General features: G+C 34.3%; 1 protein-coding gene across 10 annotated transcripts in view; it reads left to right on the top strand.

The window, feature by feature from the left end:
* LOC125059938 (oxysterol-binding protein-related protein 1) overlaps positions 1–19,523 on the top strand; it is a 36,611-nt gene extending 17,088 nt beyond the window's left edge. For 2 of the 10 annotated variants that reach the window (XM_047664644.1, XM_047664643.1), the window contains exons 15-22: positions 10,244–10,464; positions 11,398–11,513; positions 12,092–12,234; positions 13,424–13,624; positions 14,206–14,404; positions 16,313–16,426; positions 17,826–18,040; positions 18,933–19,523. In XM_047664644.1, coding sequence (XP_047520600.1) covers positions 10,244–10,464; positions 11,398–11,513; positions 12,092–12,234; positions 13,424–13,624; positions 14,206–14,404; positions 16,313–16,426; positions 17,826–18,040; positions 18,933–19,041 — 1,318 coding nt within the window. In that variant the 3' untranslated portion in view covers positions 19,042–19,523. Of the gene's footprint in view, positions 1–2,061; positions 2,296–4,708; positions 4,878–10,243; positions 10,465–11,397; positions 11,514–12,091; positions 12,235–13,423; positions 13,625–14,205; positions 14,405–16,312; positions 16,427–17,825; positions 18,041–18,932 lie in introns of those variants that run through there. The other 8 variants (XM_047664647.1, XM_047664650.1, XM_047664652.1 and 5 more) reach the window with 8 other exon arrangements.
* Positions 19,524–20,073: the final 550 nt, after the last annotated feature.

Raw genomic sequence — 20,073 nt, 5'->3', positions numbered from 1 at the left:
ATTTTTGCATATACACACAATAAATGCACACGCACATACACTAATTAATGTTGTTCCAAGTTACGCAAACTTTTTGTGAAAACTTTTAACAAAATCACTTAAATTGCCAATTGTATACTTACTGCTTCAGAAACTATACCCAAAAGAGGTATCAAACTCGGAGACTGAAAATTTGATATTTAGTATAATCAAACATATTAGCGAATATCTTAGAGGGTAAATACTCAAATTACAATTACATGAAAATTTTTAAATATCTTAGACAAAGATTTTCCCATTGAAATTTTGTAATAATATGGCGTCGATAGTTCAAAGTAAGTCTAGTTGTGTGTAAAGCCGATATTAGAACTAATTTTTATTGTGAAATGTGTTCATAAAGTTACCAATTATTATATTAAGTTGCTGATTTTTTTAATAAATTTATTAGAATTTGTGTTTTGTTTTTTTTGGTTTGTACCTTTTTCATTTCATGCATACATTAATTGACACAGGTCCATAGATAGAGAAGTAAATATCAGTTACAGTTATTATTTATACAATACCTCCACGGGTGATAGATATGTTGCAGCCAACTAACTTAATTAGCCGTTTAATCAACAGCCTCTTAACTTACCAGCGCCGTTTAACTAGCGGCCTGAAAGATAATGGCCTATTGATCAAACAGCTAGGCAAATGACTTGGATCGATGACGTTTTATTACTTGCCTAGCCTGTTGACTGTTCATTTAAATTTAGTTCCATTTTCTGCCACTCTCAAACTCGAAACGAAACTCTTCAAACTGTCAATATCGCGTCCGCAAACCACAACTTTGATGTTTTACAATGTTTAATTAAAAACAACAAGTACAATGGAAGAGTAGTAACAATAATAATGTGAATTTGACTCAAGCAATTTATTTTTAAAATAAATATTTGTTATGTCATATGTTTCATCTTTTTTATTTCTTTCACATGGTCACTCTATCGTACCCTATAAAACCTAGTTACCAAAGTAACAATAAAAGTGCGCAGAATGAAAATCGATTGACCTTGCCGGTGTCTGGAGACCAAATCTGCGAGTGTAAACACGTAGGTCGGTCCAATCAATAATTGTATTGCCATCATAGAAATTTTAATAGTATTCCCTTGACTCGGAAAAAATATTTAATTTTACATAGGGATCTTACGAGACTACACGGTGGAAATAGTTATTTAACCTATCCCTGTACCTTAATTACTTTTTAATTCCATCACAATGTTAGCTTTAACCTTTCAAAATCCAATTTGGCTTTAACAAACTTTCTAGTACTATAATTGGTTTGAAAATAAATATTATATAAGAACTTTTTTGTTGTTAAAACTTCTTGAAGTAGGTAATTTTTTGTCGACATTACTGACAGGCTTAAGATACCTTAAATTAGCTATATGTAATGAAATGACTAATACAGTGGGAAAACCGATCAATTGCGATAATATCCTCACTCCCCTTCTTTCACAGTGTGTCAACAAGTCATCGTAGAGCTTCATAATGTTCTAGATGTTTCGCTTTGAATTTCATTTGGTACTCATGTAAAGTTTGATATGATTGTCACATTTAAAGTAAATTTTTCTTCTAGAAGCGCAAACTTCATCAACAACATTTCAGATTTAAATTCTTTTATAGTTCGTACGGTTTTGTTACCATGTTGTTAGTATTATATTTATTTGGACATTGTAACCATGGTAAAAAGGCGATACAAGGTTGTTGGTGCGTTGCCGGTTTTTTTAGATAACTCTTTTTTTTGAAGGCTCCTAATATGATATACCTTGACAAGTAAATGGGGCCACGTGGTGGTCCGGCAAAACCAGCCCCAGACTTCGTGATGATACACCTATACCTAGATATTCGATAATAAAACTAAACTACATTTTTTTCAACAATTCGGAGTTATACCAAGTCATTAATTAGCTATTCCCAACTACTGACAGCAAAAACCACTCCCGCATTCCATATAATTATATAGATATTTGTTACAAGGTTCTTAACAACTGCAAGTTGTAGGAACTGTGAGTGTTGGGCGCCATTAGGCGTGGGGTGGTTTGCGTGGGCGAGGGTAGGCGTCCACCAGTCTGAGATATTCGGTATTTTTCAGCATTCAGTTGCGCTACAGCGGTCGAGTCGTGTGCACGTCTTAAATTTATATCGTGAGTTACGTAATTATATTTGGCTTGTCATGTTGTAACGTTCAGTGGTGGATTTGACGCTGCAATGTGTCTATATATTAAAATGTCTAGAGAAATGAAAAAGTTGTTCAGGTCAATGGATTAATTTATCCAGGTATATCTATTTATAAGGTTTATGGCCCATTTAGTCAATGAAGTAAATAAATTGTTTATACCCATATTCTTAAGCTTTCCAGCATTAAAAAGGCTAAAAGTGGTACCTTTTTTATAGCAAATGTAACTGCGTACCTAATTATTATCATATTAAAATCTTTTCCGATCATTATATATTATTTATATCTTAATATTATATCAGCTCTTTCCCTGCCCATTCTTCTTCTTGAAGATTTGTTTTAGATGAAATATTACAATATTTTTAAATTAAAAGCTATTGTTACCTTTTTGCGTAGGTATACGGTAAAGCTACAAGGTCCATATCTACTTCTTTATAATTACAATGTTTGACACCTTAATTATTTAATTTGTCAGTCGTCACTCAAGCAGCTCTTACTTTGATTTTTTTTTTATTTATTTGCAATATCTGTAATCATAAATGGCTTACTCAAAATAAGTTCAGTTAGCTCTCAGAATTCTCAACGTTTTAAGTATAACATTGTTTAATAGTACTTCAAGAATGATTGCTACTGGCCTTCTTCCAAACCCGCATAATATTAGTCCTTGAAGGTGCTTGAAGAAAATTTACGGACCGCTGTTAATTTTGTTCCTCATATAAGTGTTTTACTTAATTGTACCGACATCAAAGAACTTATTCCCTAAATGGTACACCAAATCTACTTGTTTACGTTTCTACTTTCTATATAAAATGTTAATACAAATTTAACGAATGTATACGAACAAAATTAATTAAAAACAAAATGTTTGAATAGAGTCAACGCAAGTTAAATCTACCCTCTACGTCTTAGATGTAGCAAGATCTAAATGTTTTTCTTATTACAATACGACGAAATAGGTCAAGATGTACTGTCTCAAGTGCTGAGAAAACGTTGTTTCGCCAACATTTGTATAGTTTGGTTTGGTTTTGTCTGAGGTTTATCTGTGAAATCTGTTATGGTGACGTATTATTAAATAACATTTTGTTCAATATTTTTTTTTAGCAAGGGCTTCTGAACATTGGCTTTATATTATATTGTATGTTATTTCCCGACTACTAAATTAAAAAAATATTTTGGTTTTCAATTTGTTCCGGTAAAATATGTTTTTATATCGTCCGACTTACCGACACTGCATAGAATAGAAATGTTTAGTGTAGATACAGTGAGTACGTAGGAAAAATATTATGGATTTTCATTCAAACCTTTTACGAAAATGCCAAACATAAAAAGGGTCCCTTTTATGTTTGGCATATTCGGAGCCTTACCTCGGCCCTGACCTACTTTTGTAATGTCTCACATAGACATGGTGTGTTATTATCCGAGCATTAGTAACATTATACGGTGTTACTTTAACTTAAGACTTCTAGAGAACACTTACTCATAGAAATATTTAAACTTAGCGTGACTCACCTTAATTAAGGTAGGTAGTTTGCTTTTATGTGTCTACAGTTTTAACGACATAGATGTCAAATGATGAGGCCACAAATGCCTATTAATTTATCATATATAAATATAACTACGTTATTTTTGGTTACAATACAGCTACTTTTTGTTTTATAAAATTTGTTTTGTTTAGTCTATGACAATTGCTTTCTAAGTATGAACGTCAAACCATAATGACAATGACAGTTGTTTAATATGCTCAATATGTACCAAACGCTACAAAATGGCAAATGTTTATTTATTATTTTCTAATTTATCGTTCAAAATACATCAATCGTTCTATGAAATAATAATATCTAATAGCTTGTGTTGCGTATTACTTAGGACGCTTCAGGGGGTTTAGTCAAGATGCCTTAACAATAGTGTATGTAGAAAGTCGAAAACTAAATTTGCATGAAAATTTTTCGACACGAACTGTCATTTTCATATTATTTACTTCGCGTTACATAAATTACATTATAGTTAGTAATGTTCGCGCCAAAATAAAACGTCACGCATAAAAAGGACATATCATTTAAAAGTTAAGACAGCTAAAGATTTGCGACATGCATATTTTCGAATATGGCAATATTCACTAGTTTGAATAATTTATAAATGTACGTGTGGGGGGCCTCATAGCCTAGCGGTCTTATTAAGTGGCAGCTAGGTGAGGGGTACCGGGTTCGATTCCCGGTTCGAGGGCAAGTTTTAATTTAATTTAAATTTGTTCTCGGCCTTTGGGAGGGTTGTGCGGCACCGGGCGACTGCCTAAACCGTACATGGAGGATATGATCGAATTTCTAAGGCAAAAAGCACGAATTATAAAAATCTTATACTTTGACGCTGGCTAATGCAAACCGTGCCAGAGCCAATAAAAAAAAATGTACGTGTTCCCGCGTTTCCAAGGCATAATAAGGCTATCTATGTATGAAATAAATTTAAATAGATTCAGTAGTTCTAGCGACTAAATACTAAACGTTTTTATTATATTAGCTGTAGTTTCAAATCACCACTAACGTGTTGTAGTATCGATATTTGGGATGGATGTAAATATTATACACAGGGAATAGTGGAGTGTTTTGTGTGGAATTCGGAGTGACTTTTCTCGAACTTCTAGTGGTTGTAAGATGGAAGATAATGTTCACAAGCAGTACAAGTACAGGTAAGATATTTTTTATTAACTGGCATCTTGACAAAACAATTTATATAACTCAAAACTTAGCGATTAAAAAGAGTGGCGCAAAGTTGAAACTGGTAGTAAATGTAAATTTACAATTAATTTAACTTCTTTTCTGACGTTCATAAGTATACTTGTTTACTTATATGAGTAAAGTTATTTTGAGTTTGAAAGATCTTAGCTATATTATACATTTTTAGAGATTTTAAAACGATTCAGGTAACCTGTTTGAGAATACATACTGTTATAGAAATCATAATTGATAATTATCAAGACACAGATTATATGTAGACTACAATATATCGACTGCGTATGTTCTGTGCTATTTTATTGTTTTTGAAATGCTTGAAGAACTGGTGTCAAAACGTCAGATAATAGACGCTCCAAGCTCGTCCACGGAAAAATCCTAAGTGATATTATACTATGGGTCTTCGACTCAAATTGAATCCATTTCTTTTATATCTTTTTTTATAGACTTTCTGTGCATTCATGCCATCGATTTTTGGGACATGCCGGTTCCCACGCGATGTTTGCCTCCACTATAGGAGTAAGTGTTTGCGCACAGAATGAAAAGGTCTCTTATTCAGAGCCGTGACTCGAACGCGAGATCTCAGGTTTAAAGACTACTGGCTATAATCACACGATAGGAAAATACTGAATGCTTAATATAAAATATTTAAGGTGAATATTAAATATTTTACTTACTCCCAGTAAATAATTCCAGCCGACGTGTTAAAATTTAATTTCCCACTCCGAGCAGACTTAACAAGTTTATATCGCAATTGCCTTCAAGATTGTTTACATGAATATTATTTAACTAGAAACGTACTACTTTTATAAATATTTAGCCTAAGTATTTATACAAGTACCTATTAAAAGTTAGTAATTAAAAGGTATTTCCAATTAATAAATAGTTTTAGTCATCTGATCATTTTGTCTCTAAGCCTCTAATACGATCCAACGATATTTTACCTAGAAATTAAAATTCATCGAGTAAAGGTGCTCGTGGTTTGGTCAGGTATTCATTAATATCAAGAATATATAGTGGATTTTCTAGTAAAGAAATGAACCAGGAGAAATACCATGTACCATGTAATAATACGTTAAATTGTAAGCAGTACGCTGAGGTTCACAATCTTTCGACAGTTTATAATCTCGCGAGATAGATTACAATCTAACGGTTTTTATTACAATTTTACGTTAACATATACAAATGAAATTTTCCTTTAAAACTGACTTTTAATAAATGCTTATATGATTTTAGCATTACGTTTTTACGTTACTATATGGTATACAAAATGAATAGGTAAAACCACTTTAAATTTATTTCTGGTAAAAAGTTAATGACGGTTCGTGACTGCTATTCAAATTTTCAAGTTTTTGTAGGCATTTGAAAAACTGATATTAATTAACAACAATCAAGGTTTAATAACTGAAAATCAGTATCTATTCTATCTCACTACGTATTAGATATATTTATACTTAACTAAGGAATACTTAGATGCACGAAAATAGCCTAACATAATAATAATAATTTATTTGCAAGGAAATGCGACGAAAGAGTACCTACATTACTTAACAGTGCAATTGGACAAATTTGGTTTTTATAAAGGGGTAATATTGTTCTTTGATTTAGTTTTATATTTAAAAAAAAACTTACCTAAAGTTAAAAAATATACCCGTAAAGTGTTTGTGATCCGAGAGCAAAGTTTTATATAAAGGTTCTGTTTTCGTACGTTGCTTCGGTAAGCAAATATTAGTTTTGCTGAAAATCAACACGTCTAGTGACTTTATAAAGCCTTCAGAGAGATGAAATTATCAAACTCTAGGTATAATAATGTTCTTTATATATTACTAGCGGACCCGACAGACGTTGTCGTCCTGTCTTAACTATGAATATTGATTTCAAATTGGTATAATTAATTAAAAAATATTTCAGAAACAAAGTGTTTATTATTCTAATGCTTTATGTTATACAACATTCTTTGTTTGTTTTTCTGGCTCGCATATTATTATATTCCGATCGAAGCATTTATTTTAAACGATATTCATTTTTCTTACATCCTATTTGACGATATTTGCAGCACGCATTCTGTCAATGTTATGTCAAACGCCATAAGGTTACATCAAAATGTTCGAATTGTATGGTGGTTAAGTATTTTTAAATTTTCTAATTTTTCGCGCAATTTTTTTCTTTTATAAGAACCTTCTCCTGTCAATTACAAACACAACAAATAAAAATCAGACAAATCGGTCAAGCCGTATTCATGTTATGTCGTGACAACGGAAAACGGGTTTCATTTTTATATATATAGATATAGATATAAAGAACATAATTATATATACCTAGAGTTAGATAATTTCGTCGTACGTTTATGTTATTCGTACTTAAATAATATTAATGGTTCAACACTTGCAAAGATAAAACAAATACGAATAAGTATCGCAATACAGCGAGGAAATGCTGCCAGCATTAAAGATACACTGCCACAGGGACCAAACTTTATAATTTGTTTGAATTTTATATTTTTTGTCAAGTTTATATTCATAGCGTTAATTTAAAAAAGACATGGAAACTAGCATTGTTCCAAGCCTGGTCTACGGGTGCCAAACCTGGAAGTTTACGGAAAGAGTGAAGTGGCCAGAGAGCAATGGAGTGGAGCATCATGACAATCAAATCAGGGCGAAAACTTAGATCACATATGCGCATAGTCCACCACGTCCACCACGTCTTTCAGCTAAAATAGAAATGGGCAAGCCATATTGCAAGATGGACCGCTGAGGGGACCTTCAGGAATCGTGAGAATACCACAAAAGCGATGGGCTGACGATAACAAAGGTTTCTGTGGAGAAATATATGGAGGAAGCAAAGAATAGATCCAAATGGAAAGGAATAAGGACCCCTTTTGGATAAAACACTCCTTCGTAATCGTAATAGGAGGAGGCCACCAAAAGAGGTCCATATTGAAGAAAACGAATGGAAATAACTATGACTTATGTAGATTAAGTGTTTAATAACAAAACTAATCCCCATTTGATTTGTAACTTTTATAGTATGGATATAAGTGGCTTTATTATATTCATAAATCAATAATAATAAATTAACTGTGCACAATTAATTTGCACAATCAGCCATATAAAAATAGGCATGCAAATGTCATATTAATTATCATAACGTCATAATGAAAAGAAGTTATATTATAATTGTCGTCAAAACTTATGGTTTTAAAATACTCTCCCACACTATAAAGGCACCTTTGCCTAAATTTAATCACATTCCCCAAAAGAGCATTACACGGCAGTGATCTATACCTTCTGGGAAGACGATTTAATAGTTTGATAGCCATTGCGTATATTTTTATAAACACGGGAGTGGGTATTATATATACCCGTGTTTTAATTGTTTTGAATAATTAAAGCAAGAGTGAGCAATATAAAAAACGTAACAGCCAAAGGAACGCCAGTGCCTTTTTATATGATATTTCATTTAAATTACGTAATTATTATTAAGTAATACAAATGTAACAGGTATAGCAATTAATTCTGTATGAAGATTTGTACAATGTATATCGCTGAATGAGCCGTCGGGAATGCCGGATGCGAGTATTGATCGCTCGGGAACGACCTTGAACAACTCAGCCCAGCTTTCGTAGCTCGAGCACAGGGCTATATCTAATACAAGAGTTATGAGATATATAAAATGTTAATGTATAAATGAAAACTATATAATATAGAATATTATTAATAGTAATAATAATTAAAAATGGATACGATAAAACAATATATTACTTTATATATACAGGAAACTTAAGTATTTGCTTGCCTTATTAGGACGTTCCAATTTCTGTTTTATTGTGTTTCTATTGTCTTAATTATCTCTATCTCTAGCTCGAGTAAAATGAAAAAAAGAAGTTAGGAGACTTGATAGGATATAACAAAAATAATTGGGTGGTATCACTTATTCCACGTCTTTAATTTTGTATAGGTAGACATCCCTACTCATCGGCAAAGAAGACAGAAGGTGTAGGCCGAGTGAAAAAGCCGGCGTAAAAAACTCTCGGTACTCTTTTAAAATATCAAATCAAGTTCAAACATCTTTGCGTGTAGGATGTCAAGGTACTCTGTCCGCTTTTCCGATTCTACTTCAATTATTATTAGTTAATATACATAGTTCTTAAATATTTTTTAGTATTTTAATAGTAACGTACACATAATTGACTCCTTTAATTAGATAAAGATTCAACGTGATGAAACGTTTTGTTTTATTTATCTTATAGATATATTTATGTGTTTCTCAGCAACGTAACATAGCGTAGACAGTTTGTGTTTTCACCACACCAACTTATTTTCTATTTAAGATCATGTTTATATATAATAAATAATTAAATATATTTTATTAACATATATTAAAACATATGAGGCAACCCTGTAAAGGGTCGTAGGCAAGGTTCTAAAAATGTGACCTTCGTACTCCGTCTCAAAAGAATCTTTTATAGCATAAAAATTACGTAGGCGTAATATACGTACGAATCGTACTTTGGATTTTACTTAGTTTTATTAATCTAATGTAATATTTTTTCGATAATATATTAATAGATAGCTTAGTATTCATTCCTTCAAATTACTGTCTTTTCAAACAGTTTCTTATATGTATAAAAGGAATTTTTAAAATATTATATTTTAAAAATTCATTAAATATTTTTAAATACAAAAAACACAAAAACATGCACGGCGGCAGAGCAGGCGGAAAATAATAAACGGATCAAATATAAGAGGCTTTCCTCCAACTTTGTTTTTGTTAATTTTGATTGATTTTGTTCCCTTTGGAGTAGGCTCCTGGGTCTTGAGTTTCAAGTGCAAAGGCGCTAATTAAATATTTAAGTTGGCGCCTGGTAGATAGAACCGATGGCCCCTGAGCTGGTGCTTTCCTCGCTCAACGCATAAGTACCGCACAGCGAGGAAATGGCGGAAGAAACGTTATGAATTTAGTAATATTGTCTATTTATCAGTTTTTATTATTATTACTTATCTATGTAGGATGGATTTTGAATACATGTTTTGTCATATGTGCCATATCTTAAGACACACTTCATTTATGTTTTTCAAAAGAAGATATTCGATGCCATGATCATATCTAGCTTGACTGCCACCCATAGGATCCAATAGTAAATCTGATCATTCCAGAATCCAAATTAGTCTGACGCATATGAAAATCGGTTAAAAGAAAACTTAGACCTTCTCGTCTTCGGCTCGTACCTTTACGAGCAGTTCAAGTTGTAGGTTAGACAGAGAGAGAAAAAAGTCATACACAGATAGCATATTATATTTTCTTTTTTCTTCTATGTTTTCAGGACATCACTTCCCGTGGCTCAATTCAGCCGTGGCGACTTCTCCCTGTGGTCAGTTTTGAAGAACTGTGTTGGCAAGGAATTATCCAAGATCACCATGCCTGTGGTATTCAATGAACCACTTTCCTTCCTCCAGCGGATGCTGGAATACCTGGAGTATGCTCATCTTCTGAGGATGGCGTCAGAACAGACAGATCCTGTTAATCGGATGGAATATATTGCTGGTAAGATATTGTGTTTATACGTGTGTGTTTATATGTGTAAGAGACATTAAATAGATCATTACATAGTAGACAAAGTTAGGACTCGCGCGTATCTTTCTCTTTCTACATTCTTTATTGATTTAAAGAAAAACGCTTTTTACCGGATTAAAGTTATGTATTATTATAAATTTACAACTATTTGACATAATTTTAAATTTATCCGACGTTTCGCGTGCTTTACAGCGTGCGTGGTCACGGTGACTGAAGACAAAAGATGTTGAATGTCAAAAAGTATCACAGCTGCAGAGAAAGTTGCATTATCTGTATTTATTTCCCCGGAGTTGGTATCGACTAAAAGATGGAGAGTTTTGGCAAAAATGGCTCACGGTGTCCTCTATTTTCGCGGATTGTTTTTCTTTTTGAGATTTTAATTTGGATATTATTGGATTTGAAATTGAAATTGGGGTGTTTTTTTATTTCAATGGCTTCGCGTACCAATCTTGGGAAGAATCTTTTCTCTTTCGCAAGTACTTTCGGTTGGTCAAAGCGTATGTAGTGATTATGTAGGATTCTTTATTGATTTCTATTGAATATAAAACTTTAATGTGAGAACTTCTAGTAGAAAATGGCATTATATGACATAGGAAGTTGTCGATGCTCGCCATCCGCCACTGCCCATGCACCACCAAAACACACACACACTGTGCAATCCTTCGCTTGATCTAGCCGAATTGTGACCGAGTTTGGGCCATGAGATTTATAGAGTTGCAAGATTACTACGTGCATTTCTGAGCGTACTCTTGTCCAATTCTGCACCAATTCAATATAAATTAGAATACCTCCAGTGTAGACTAGTCGTGATCAAAACAGCAATAATAATCAATAGACATCTGGAAATTTTAATCTATAGCCATACTATACCGTGGTTGCACTTTATGAATACACCTGTTGCAGCATTTGCAGTTAGCGCTTTAGCCTCAAACTGGGAGCGCCTCGGTAAACCATTTAATCCTCTCCTCGGTGAAACTTTTGAGCTGGAACGTACTGAGTTCCGTGCAGTTTGTGAACAGGTATACTACTAAAATTATTTTAAACGTAAATTAATCAATAAAGCTTTTTATAAATTTAAGATTATTAAAATTATCCTAATCCTTGGGATTGATATGCTCCAGTTCAAATATTTATGGCTGCCTTACAAACAATCTGTATGACTCAAAACTTGGCGATTAAAAAGAGTGGCGGAGAGTGTCTTGCCCGCTCTACGCCCTTGGCTTGCGAACTGGTAGTAAATGTAAATTTAGAATCTTTTCTGTTGACGTTCATAAGTGTACTTACCTATATAAACAAAGTTATTTTGAGTTTGAGTTTATTAAATTTATGTAATAAGTATTTTATAAAAATTCTATTCACGTATAGTATGCCCTAGTCTAGAATTATTCAGTTTATTGCCATAGTTTTGATATTCTTTGTTTCTTTTTCACATTAATCTAAATGACCCGCTTTTGAAGTATGTATACGAGTACTAACTTCAAAAGCGGATTTAATGACATATTTCTGTTAGCAGAAGCGTGAGTATTTTGAAATAATGAATTCATTACCAATTACTAATTCAAAACGCCTATTAAACGCATTTAAAAACTCATTTTAGGTGTCCCACCATCCCCCAGTATCTGCGTTCCACGCCGAGAGCCCCCACTTCGTCTTCCACGGCTCAGTGCACCCCAAACTCAAGTTTTGTGGCAAAAGTGTTGAGATTCAGCCCAAAGGACACGTCACTGTTGAATTGCCCAGGTACACTTAATTTTTCATTCTTTTTCTACTCTCTATAAGACCTTTGGTTAACGCGACACATTGAAATAAATATGTAACGCGAATTTATTACAAAATGAAATACCTCGACGTGTGTTCCAAATCTCGCTTTCAGCAATAGTGGTTCGGTTTTAAGCTATTGCATAGCTTCTATCGCGGGCCTCGAGCGTGGAGACCGAATCCAGAAATTCCGTAACGAAAAAATCCTTGCGCGTTAGAGCGGGACAGAACGCATACTGCGTATTCACATCTCTCTGACGAGATCGGTGCAGCCGGTGCGCGTTAGAGTGAGACAGACTACATAGGCGAGTTAGTCAGAGTCTGGTAGAGTGGTAGATTGAATTATTTTACCAAATTTAAAAAAAAAATGCAATAGCTTTACCGCGGCAGTCCCCGAGTGGTAAGTGTCTACTTATGAACATAGATAAATACTGTATAGACAATGTAATGTTAATCGTATAACCGTCCTGCGTTCAATTCCTGTCAAAACCATGTACCGGTTTTGGTTGTGGGTACAGACTGTGTCTGCCTCGTGCCATATTCAGATATTTGGTATCCAGGGCCTACAGGTACGATCAGTCATTTAAAAATTAAGTAAACATGCGATCAGAACTGATATCCAAGATTTGACTCCAAGTTAATGAAACAGAAAATAAAGATATTTTTTATTTCAAGAAGGTTATTTACGTGTAATTTTATGATTAACTAGCTGGCCTGGCGAACATCGTACCGCCTAACAGTGGATTCTTTATTTTTTTAAATACTTATTCTGCTATTCGGGACACCGGTCTAGCTAGTAAGATAAAAAAAAAGAAAGTTGATAATACAACAAATACATTATGTCAAAAAATAAAAATTTACCTTCCCGGAACCCCTCCACTAACACTTGAACTTTATGATATGGTATTAAAGTTCAAATTGCCTTTAAATATTATTACGAATATTTTGTATGGGAATATAGAAAAGTGTTGTTTTTAGACTTTTTCACTCAATTTTTTTAATTTTTCTCTCCGTAAGAACCATCCTAGTACTTCAAGGAATATTATAAAAAAAGAATCAGACAAATCAGTCAAGCCGTTTTCATGTTATGCCGTGACAACGGAAAACGGGTTTCATTTTTATATATATAGATTTAACGTATAAAAGTTGTTACAAATAAAACCTTTTTTAGATGGGGTGAAGCCTACACATGGAGTAACGTAAACTGCTGCGTTCATAACGTGATAGTTGGCAAGCTCTGGATGGAACAGTACGGTAGCATGGAGGTGACGTGCCATGGAGGCGCTGGCCTTAAAGCCAACCTCTGCTTCAAACCAGCTGGGTTCAATAATAGGGACTTGCATAGGGTCGATGGATTTGTTATGGACCCCAGGTTTGTTATACTTGTTTGTCGTCTCATAACTTAACCATGTAGAACCAGCTCCCCATAGTATTCGAACCGATTCTTAAAAGGCTGGTATGGCATTTGTGTCTATGGGCGATATCACATCAGATGAGCCTTCTGCCCATTTGCCCGATGGTTTATAGAAAAAAAACAATAAAAAACTTATCTTTGTCTAATAAAAATATTGAAAGTAGATGGTGAAATGTATCTGCTCTTTTGATCCAGGCACACACACACATTTATACAGGTTTTTTTTTAAATAGTAAAATCTTCAATGAGTAGTTTCGTAATAAGTCTTGTCTAATAAGTTTGTGGTCCTCCAAAATTTTGTGGCGGTATAACGGAACAGCATTAAAAATACCCAAAACTACTAAAGATTAAGCCTGATAAAAATGTTTACAAACTTTTTAACTATTAAAAATGTATATTAGTAAATAAAGTTAAGAAGTTTTGATTGTGTGCATTTCCATGCTTTTTTGTAAAAATATTGAAAAAAGAAATCAAAATTTCTAAAGTCGCAGCTCACAAAATAAATATTTTTCATACATAATGATTTCTCGTCTTTACAGCAAAAAGCGCTTGCGGTACTTATACGGTAAATGGACACAATACATCAAGTGCTGCTCAGCTGCTACTTACGAACAATGGGCGAAAGAGAGAGGAGAAGATGCCAGTACACAACAGACGCCATCGCACACGCCGAAGAAAGTCCTCGCTAAGCTCAACAGCTTCAAAGTTGGGGCTTTGCGATCTATGTCTATACAAGACGTCAGTATTATTAAAAAAAATAACATATATTTAAAACCCCTACATATATACATATCTATATGCTTTATAATCCTTTTAAATATTTATTTATTTACACTTCGTTGCAATAAAAATAAAAGAAACACTAATAACACAATACACACAAATTATAAGAGATGCAACGGGCGGCCTTATCGCTAATAAGTGATCTCTTCCAGGCAACCCTAGTTAAAGAGAAACCTAAAAAAAAGAAACATGATGAGTGCGAGAAGTGCAGAACCAAATGTTACATAAATAAAATATAGAACCTTAATCTAAAGTAATACAAAAATAATAATAACAAACTAAAAACTTAAAAGCTAAATATTCTTGTCTCTTTAATTGGGAAAATGAATTACGCATACTCCCCGCGGGGGCGCTTGGGGCGGGTTATGTAAGACCCGGAATCTGTGTATACCCACTAAAACCCCACCACCGATACTTTTGATGGAGTGGTGTAACAGCGGAGCCTTGTCCTGTCTTGTCGTGGGCCCCGACACGCGATCTACCTTCAATATTTGGTTCTCCGCGGGCATTAATGATTTGTGATGATTGGGTCAGTCTCCAATCGCCCTCTCCGCCCTGGTATATTGAGATGGGGGAGCTCGGCTCCAGTTCTTACAGATCTGCATCAGCATTTCTCGTTCATTATTTTCTTTTTTTTAATACGTACCTACAGTAAGTCTTCTTCAAAATTTCTTCTTCTTCTCTTCTTATCTTCATCAAAATTGAGCCATATCTTAATCTATATATATAAAAGAAAGTCGTGTTTGTTACAACACTTATAACTCGAGAACGGCTGGACCGATTGCCATGGTTTTTGATTTGTTGGATTTGTTTTCGTCCCGAATAGCAGAATAAGCAATAAAATATCGGATATGTTATCGAATAACAATAAATAAATAAATTAATTTTACGAATGCAAAAACCATATGGTGCCATCTGTTGACAAAACTACGCATCATTTTACGTCGAATTCGTGTCAGTTCAAGAAATTCCGATCTTGAGGTGAATGAGGAGATGCATAACCATGCTTTGATTCTGATCAAAAGAATTTGGATATGAGAAAGTGCTTAACATGCAGTATCGCCATATTGACGCTAGAGAGAAGATGCCTAATGTGTAAAACTGCCATTCTTCTTTCGCAATGGCAAGCAATAAAACATTTCTGTATTTGCAAAAAAGTTGTATTAATGTAATACTTAACATTAATGAAATCCTAAAATAAGTTAAATTAAAGTAACAACGATACAATATAAGGTTGTAGGGCGGAACGAAGTTAGCCAGGTCAGCTAGTAGTATATAAATTACGTGTCACGTTGTTTGTCCGCTATGGACTCCTAAACTACCGAACCGATATCAATCAAATTTGCACACCGTGTGTAGTTTGATCCAACTTAAAATATAGGATAGCTTACATCTTAATTTATACCCGCAATATTATTTTATTGCAAAATATTTGTTTATTATTTAACTTTCACAATTCTAACAAATGGCGCTGTGTTAAAAGTACCAACGTTTCACATAAGATCTCCTACCGTTTTCCTTGAATAGTTTACTACTATGTAAATGTAACAAAAACCTTAGCCACAGCAACGCTTGGCCGGTCTGCTAGTAGTCATATATTTTCTAAACTTTTTATGAAGTCTTTAGTTGTATATATTTAATAGGTGTCTCTAGTATTTGGAGCTTATAGCTAAAGTAGTTTACTATTGATATTGCAAAATAAAGGTAATAAATAATAACTTAGCTTAGACCAAAGAATTGCTGACGTGAGGCACACAAGGCTGTTCACCTACTGGTCAACAAAGAAAATGATTTAATGAATTTATAGTTTAAACAGCTTAGCTTGTATTTCTATTAAGTCTGTTTTAAACTTTTACTTTTCAGGATGACCCTGAAACTTCAGACGAAGTGCCAAAGCCAGACGAATCCTATAACATTGATATCCCCGGATCCGTCACACTGTGGGAGGCAAGTCCAAGACCTGGGAACAGTGCGCAGGTAGACTTTATTACTTTGCATCTTTGATGTGCGCATTTAACATTTGCTCGAACGGTGAAGGAAAACATCGTGAGGGAACCGACATGTCTTAGACACAAAAAGTCAACGGCGTGTGTCAGGCACTGGAGACTGATCACCTACTTGCCTATTTAAAAATGATCATGAATCAGATTAATCTGAGGCCAAGATCTAAAAGAGGTTGTAGCGCCACTGATTTATTATTATTCCGTATTGAGGGCAAATTGTGGTCATACAGTAATCGATGATAGTTAATAATAATAAAATATGACCGAAATATGGTTGTGACAAAATTGAGAACGCTAGTTCCACACTAGGGAGCCCTGTGTTGAGGGTAACTAGATAACAATAATTCTGGTAAAGGGTGCATATTTAAAGCGTATAATACACTCTGTATTTGAGACTGTGGCTAAGAGTTAATAACGTGCTCTGTGTCTGTGTTAGTTTTTGGAACCTCAGTCGTGACCAAATATGTAGCAGCCCTGCGATTCTGTAACTCACTTTTCGAACTCGCACAGCGGTTTTCGCATCGGCGGTCGCTCTCAAATCAGTCGTGAAGCAGTCATTTTATGATTTGCATTCTGAAAAGGTGGGAGCTTGTAGTTTATTGTTTATCTATATCTATCTATCAGGCCTCTGCAAAATCGAAATTCGGCTAGCATAGTTTTCATGCGTTTTGTCAGTTTATATTTGGATAGTTTGACATTCTAAAAACCATAGATTGGGAGATTTTATTAAAAAGAAAGGGGCCCCTGAATGCAAAAAAGCGGTCGCACACAGGTTTGCCGTCGGAAATTTACTTTCTAGGTGTGTGTCCGGATTTATTAGTCCATTAAGTTGTGATATTTTACTTTACAAACGTTGTGTAAAAATTCAAAAATCATTTAATCATATAGGTAATACAATGTACACTTATGATCGTCATAAACATGTAAAAAAGAACATGGCGATTAAAAAGAGTGGCGGAGAGTTTATTGCCAGTTCTTATCTTCCGTTCTACGCCCTTGAATTGAGAACTGGCACTAAATGTTAAGTTAGAAGCATTTCATATACATTTCTTTTTTTGATAAGTGTACATTGTGTTACCTATATGATCAAATGATTTTAGACTTTTTTGACTTTTAAACAGATCGCTAAAATGCTATATAGCTTTCTTAGTGAATAAACTATATATTACAATGATAATGTGTAATATTATATCTTTATTAGCATTAATATCTTATTAGCATCATTAGACCTAGAAGTCGCCTTTAGGTATATTCATACTAAAATAACGTGCATAATGCATATACTTTATCACATAAAACGACCCAGTAGCACGCTGAGACCAAAAACCTAGTGTCTGTAAACGAAACAAAACCATTCTGCAAATATTTTTCAGTTCTACCAATTCACGGAATTCGCAATGTCCTTAAATGAGTTGGAGCGAGATATGAAGGGACAATTGTGTCCCACTGACAGCCGCCTTCGACCGGACGTCCGACTATTGGAACAAGGTGATATAGATGGTGCCGCTGCTGAGAAGACCAGATTGGAGGAGAAGCAGCGGACAGCGAGGAAGTTGTTGAAGAAAACGCCAGAAGCTTGGCAACCCAGGTGAGTTAAAAGTTCTTTAGGCTTCTACAAACATATTTTTTTCAGCTTAATTAAGTCAATGGTAATTGATGGTCTATTTTAAATCTAACATTTCCAAAGGTTATTTACTAATAATAATAATCAGTGGCGCTACAACCTCTTTAGGTCTGGGCCTCAGATTTCTGAATCTGTTTCATGATCATTTTTTCAATTTAATAGGCAAGTAGGTGATCAGCTTCAAGTGCCTGACACACGCCGTCGACTTTTTGGGTCTAAGACATGTCGGTTTCCTCACGATGTTTTCCTTCACCTTTCGAGCGAATGTTAAATGCGCACAAAGAAAAGAAAAGTCCATTGGTAACATACTCTATTTAAAATAACCTTTGGCATTGGTATTTTGAAAAAAGAACGCTTAGTACAGTACAAATAAAATCATGTGTTCCCTATAACCTTATACCTTACCTTTTTAAGTCTTAAGACTAAAGAAAGTTTTAATATTTTTGGCATGCTACTAAAATGAACATTTTTCCTACTTCTAAATAACCTTTGAGCAGTGTTGGCCTAGTGGCTTCAGCGTGCGACTCTCATCCCTGAGGTCTTAGGTTCGATGCCCGGCTGTGCACCAATGGATTTTTTTTCTTTGTGCGCATTTAACATTCGCTCGAACGGTGAAGGAAAACATCGTGAGGACACGGGCTTTCCCTAAATCCAACAAGGCAATGGCGTGCGTCAGGCACAGAAGGCTGATCACTTACTTGCCTATTAGATTACAAAATGATCATGAAACAGATACAGTAGTTGGCGCCTGGTAGATAGTAGGTACCAGTGACCCCAGAGCTGGTGCTTTCCTCGCTCAACGAATTAGTATCGCAAGGATACTTTGATAGTAATATATAACATTTATATTTCCCAGATGGTTTAGCCAAGGCACAAACCCATACACCAAACAGGAAGATTGGCTTTACAACGGCGGCTATTGGGATAGAAACTACCAACACCTGAAAGATGTCGATATATTTTAAATTAAGAGTATTTTTATCTCCAGCTTTACGACGAACGAACTTCCTTCCTTTAACTCCACTTAGACATGTGAAAATGCACTACGCCCTACGTAATACTCAAACACACGGCAAGAAACCCGTGTCTCTTTCACTCTTATTGCATTTACGTCATGATAAAAAGTGACAGATCGTTTCTGGTGTTTGTACTGACTTTTATAAGGGCTTAACCTCTAAGTTTTATTAATGCTCAATACTTTATAAGCGATATTAAAAAGTATTTTATTTCAAAGAGCTTCCAGTTATCGCTTGGAAATAATATAGTTTATAAGAATAATACTAGAATATTGTTTGGTAGCTTTAATGTAATGAAATTTAATCTTTATCTAATTATTATATAGTCTGTGATGTTAATGCACAATAGCAGGCCACTTATTTTTTGGCACACTACAAATTATTATATATAAATACAGATTTACAAAAGCATTGGGTTATATTATACAAAAATACGTCTGCTGAGGAAAAATATTAAAAAAAAGTGTGGCACTCGGGGACTGCCGCGGTAAAGCTATTGCATATTTTTTTTTTCTTTGATATTAACTTAAGTTTTTTCTTTGATAAATTAACTCAATCTACCACTCTACCAGACTCAGACTATCTCACCTATATAGTCTGTCTCACTCTAACGCGCACCGGCTACACCGATCTCGTCAGAGAGATATGAATACGCAGTATGCGTTCTGTCCCACTCTAACGCGCAAGGTTTTTTTCGTTACGGAATTTCTGGATTCGGTCTCCACGCTGGAGGCCCGCGATAGAAGCTATGCAATAGCTGACGATAAAATCTATACCCAGGCGTATTACGCTTATAAAGGTTAACAACAATTTTATTTATATATGTTAAATGTGTCTATGTAACTAGAAATGTGATTCGTATGTAGTCAAATTTCATTGATAAGCGTGTGTAGTAATGATTAGAGATATCAACAACTTTTTATTATGATTTAACTTAAATTAAATCATTTTTGTAAATTTTATCCAAATTCTATTGGATAA

This window comes from Pieris napi, chromosome 20 (assembly GCF_905475465.1).
Source record: "Pieris napi chromosome 20, ilPieNapi1.2, whole genome shotgun sequence".
In the NCBI taxonomy this organism is placed as follows: domain Eukaryota; kingdom Metazoa; phylum Arthropoda; class Insecta; order Lepidoptera; family Pieridae; genus Pieris; species Pieris napi.
Note: the sequence above shows the minus strand (reverse complement) of the source record. Positions and strands in the feature narration are given on the sequence as shown.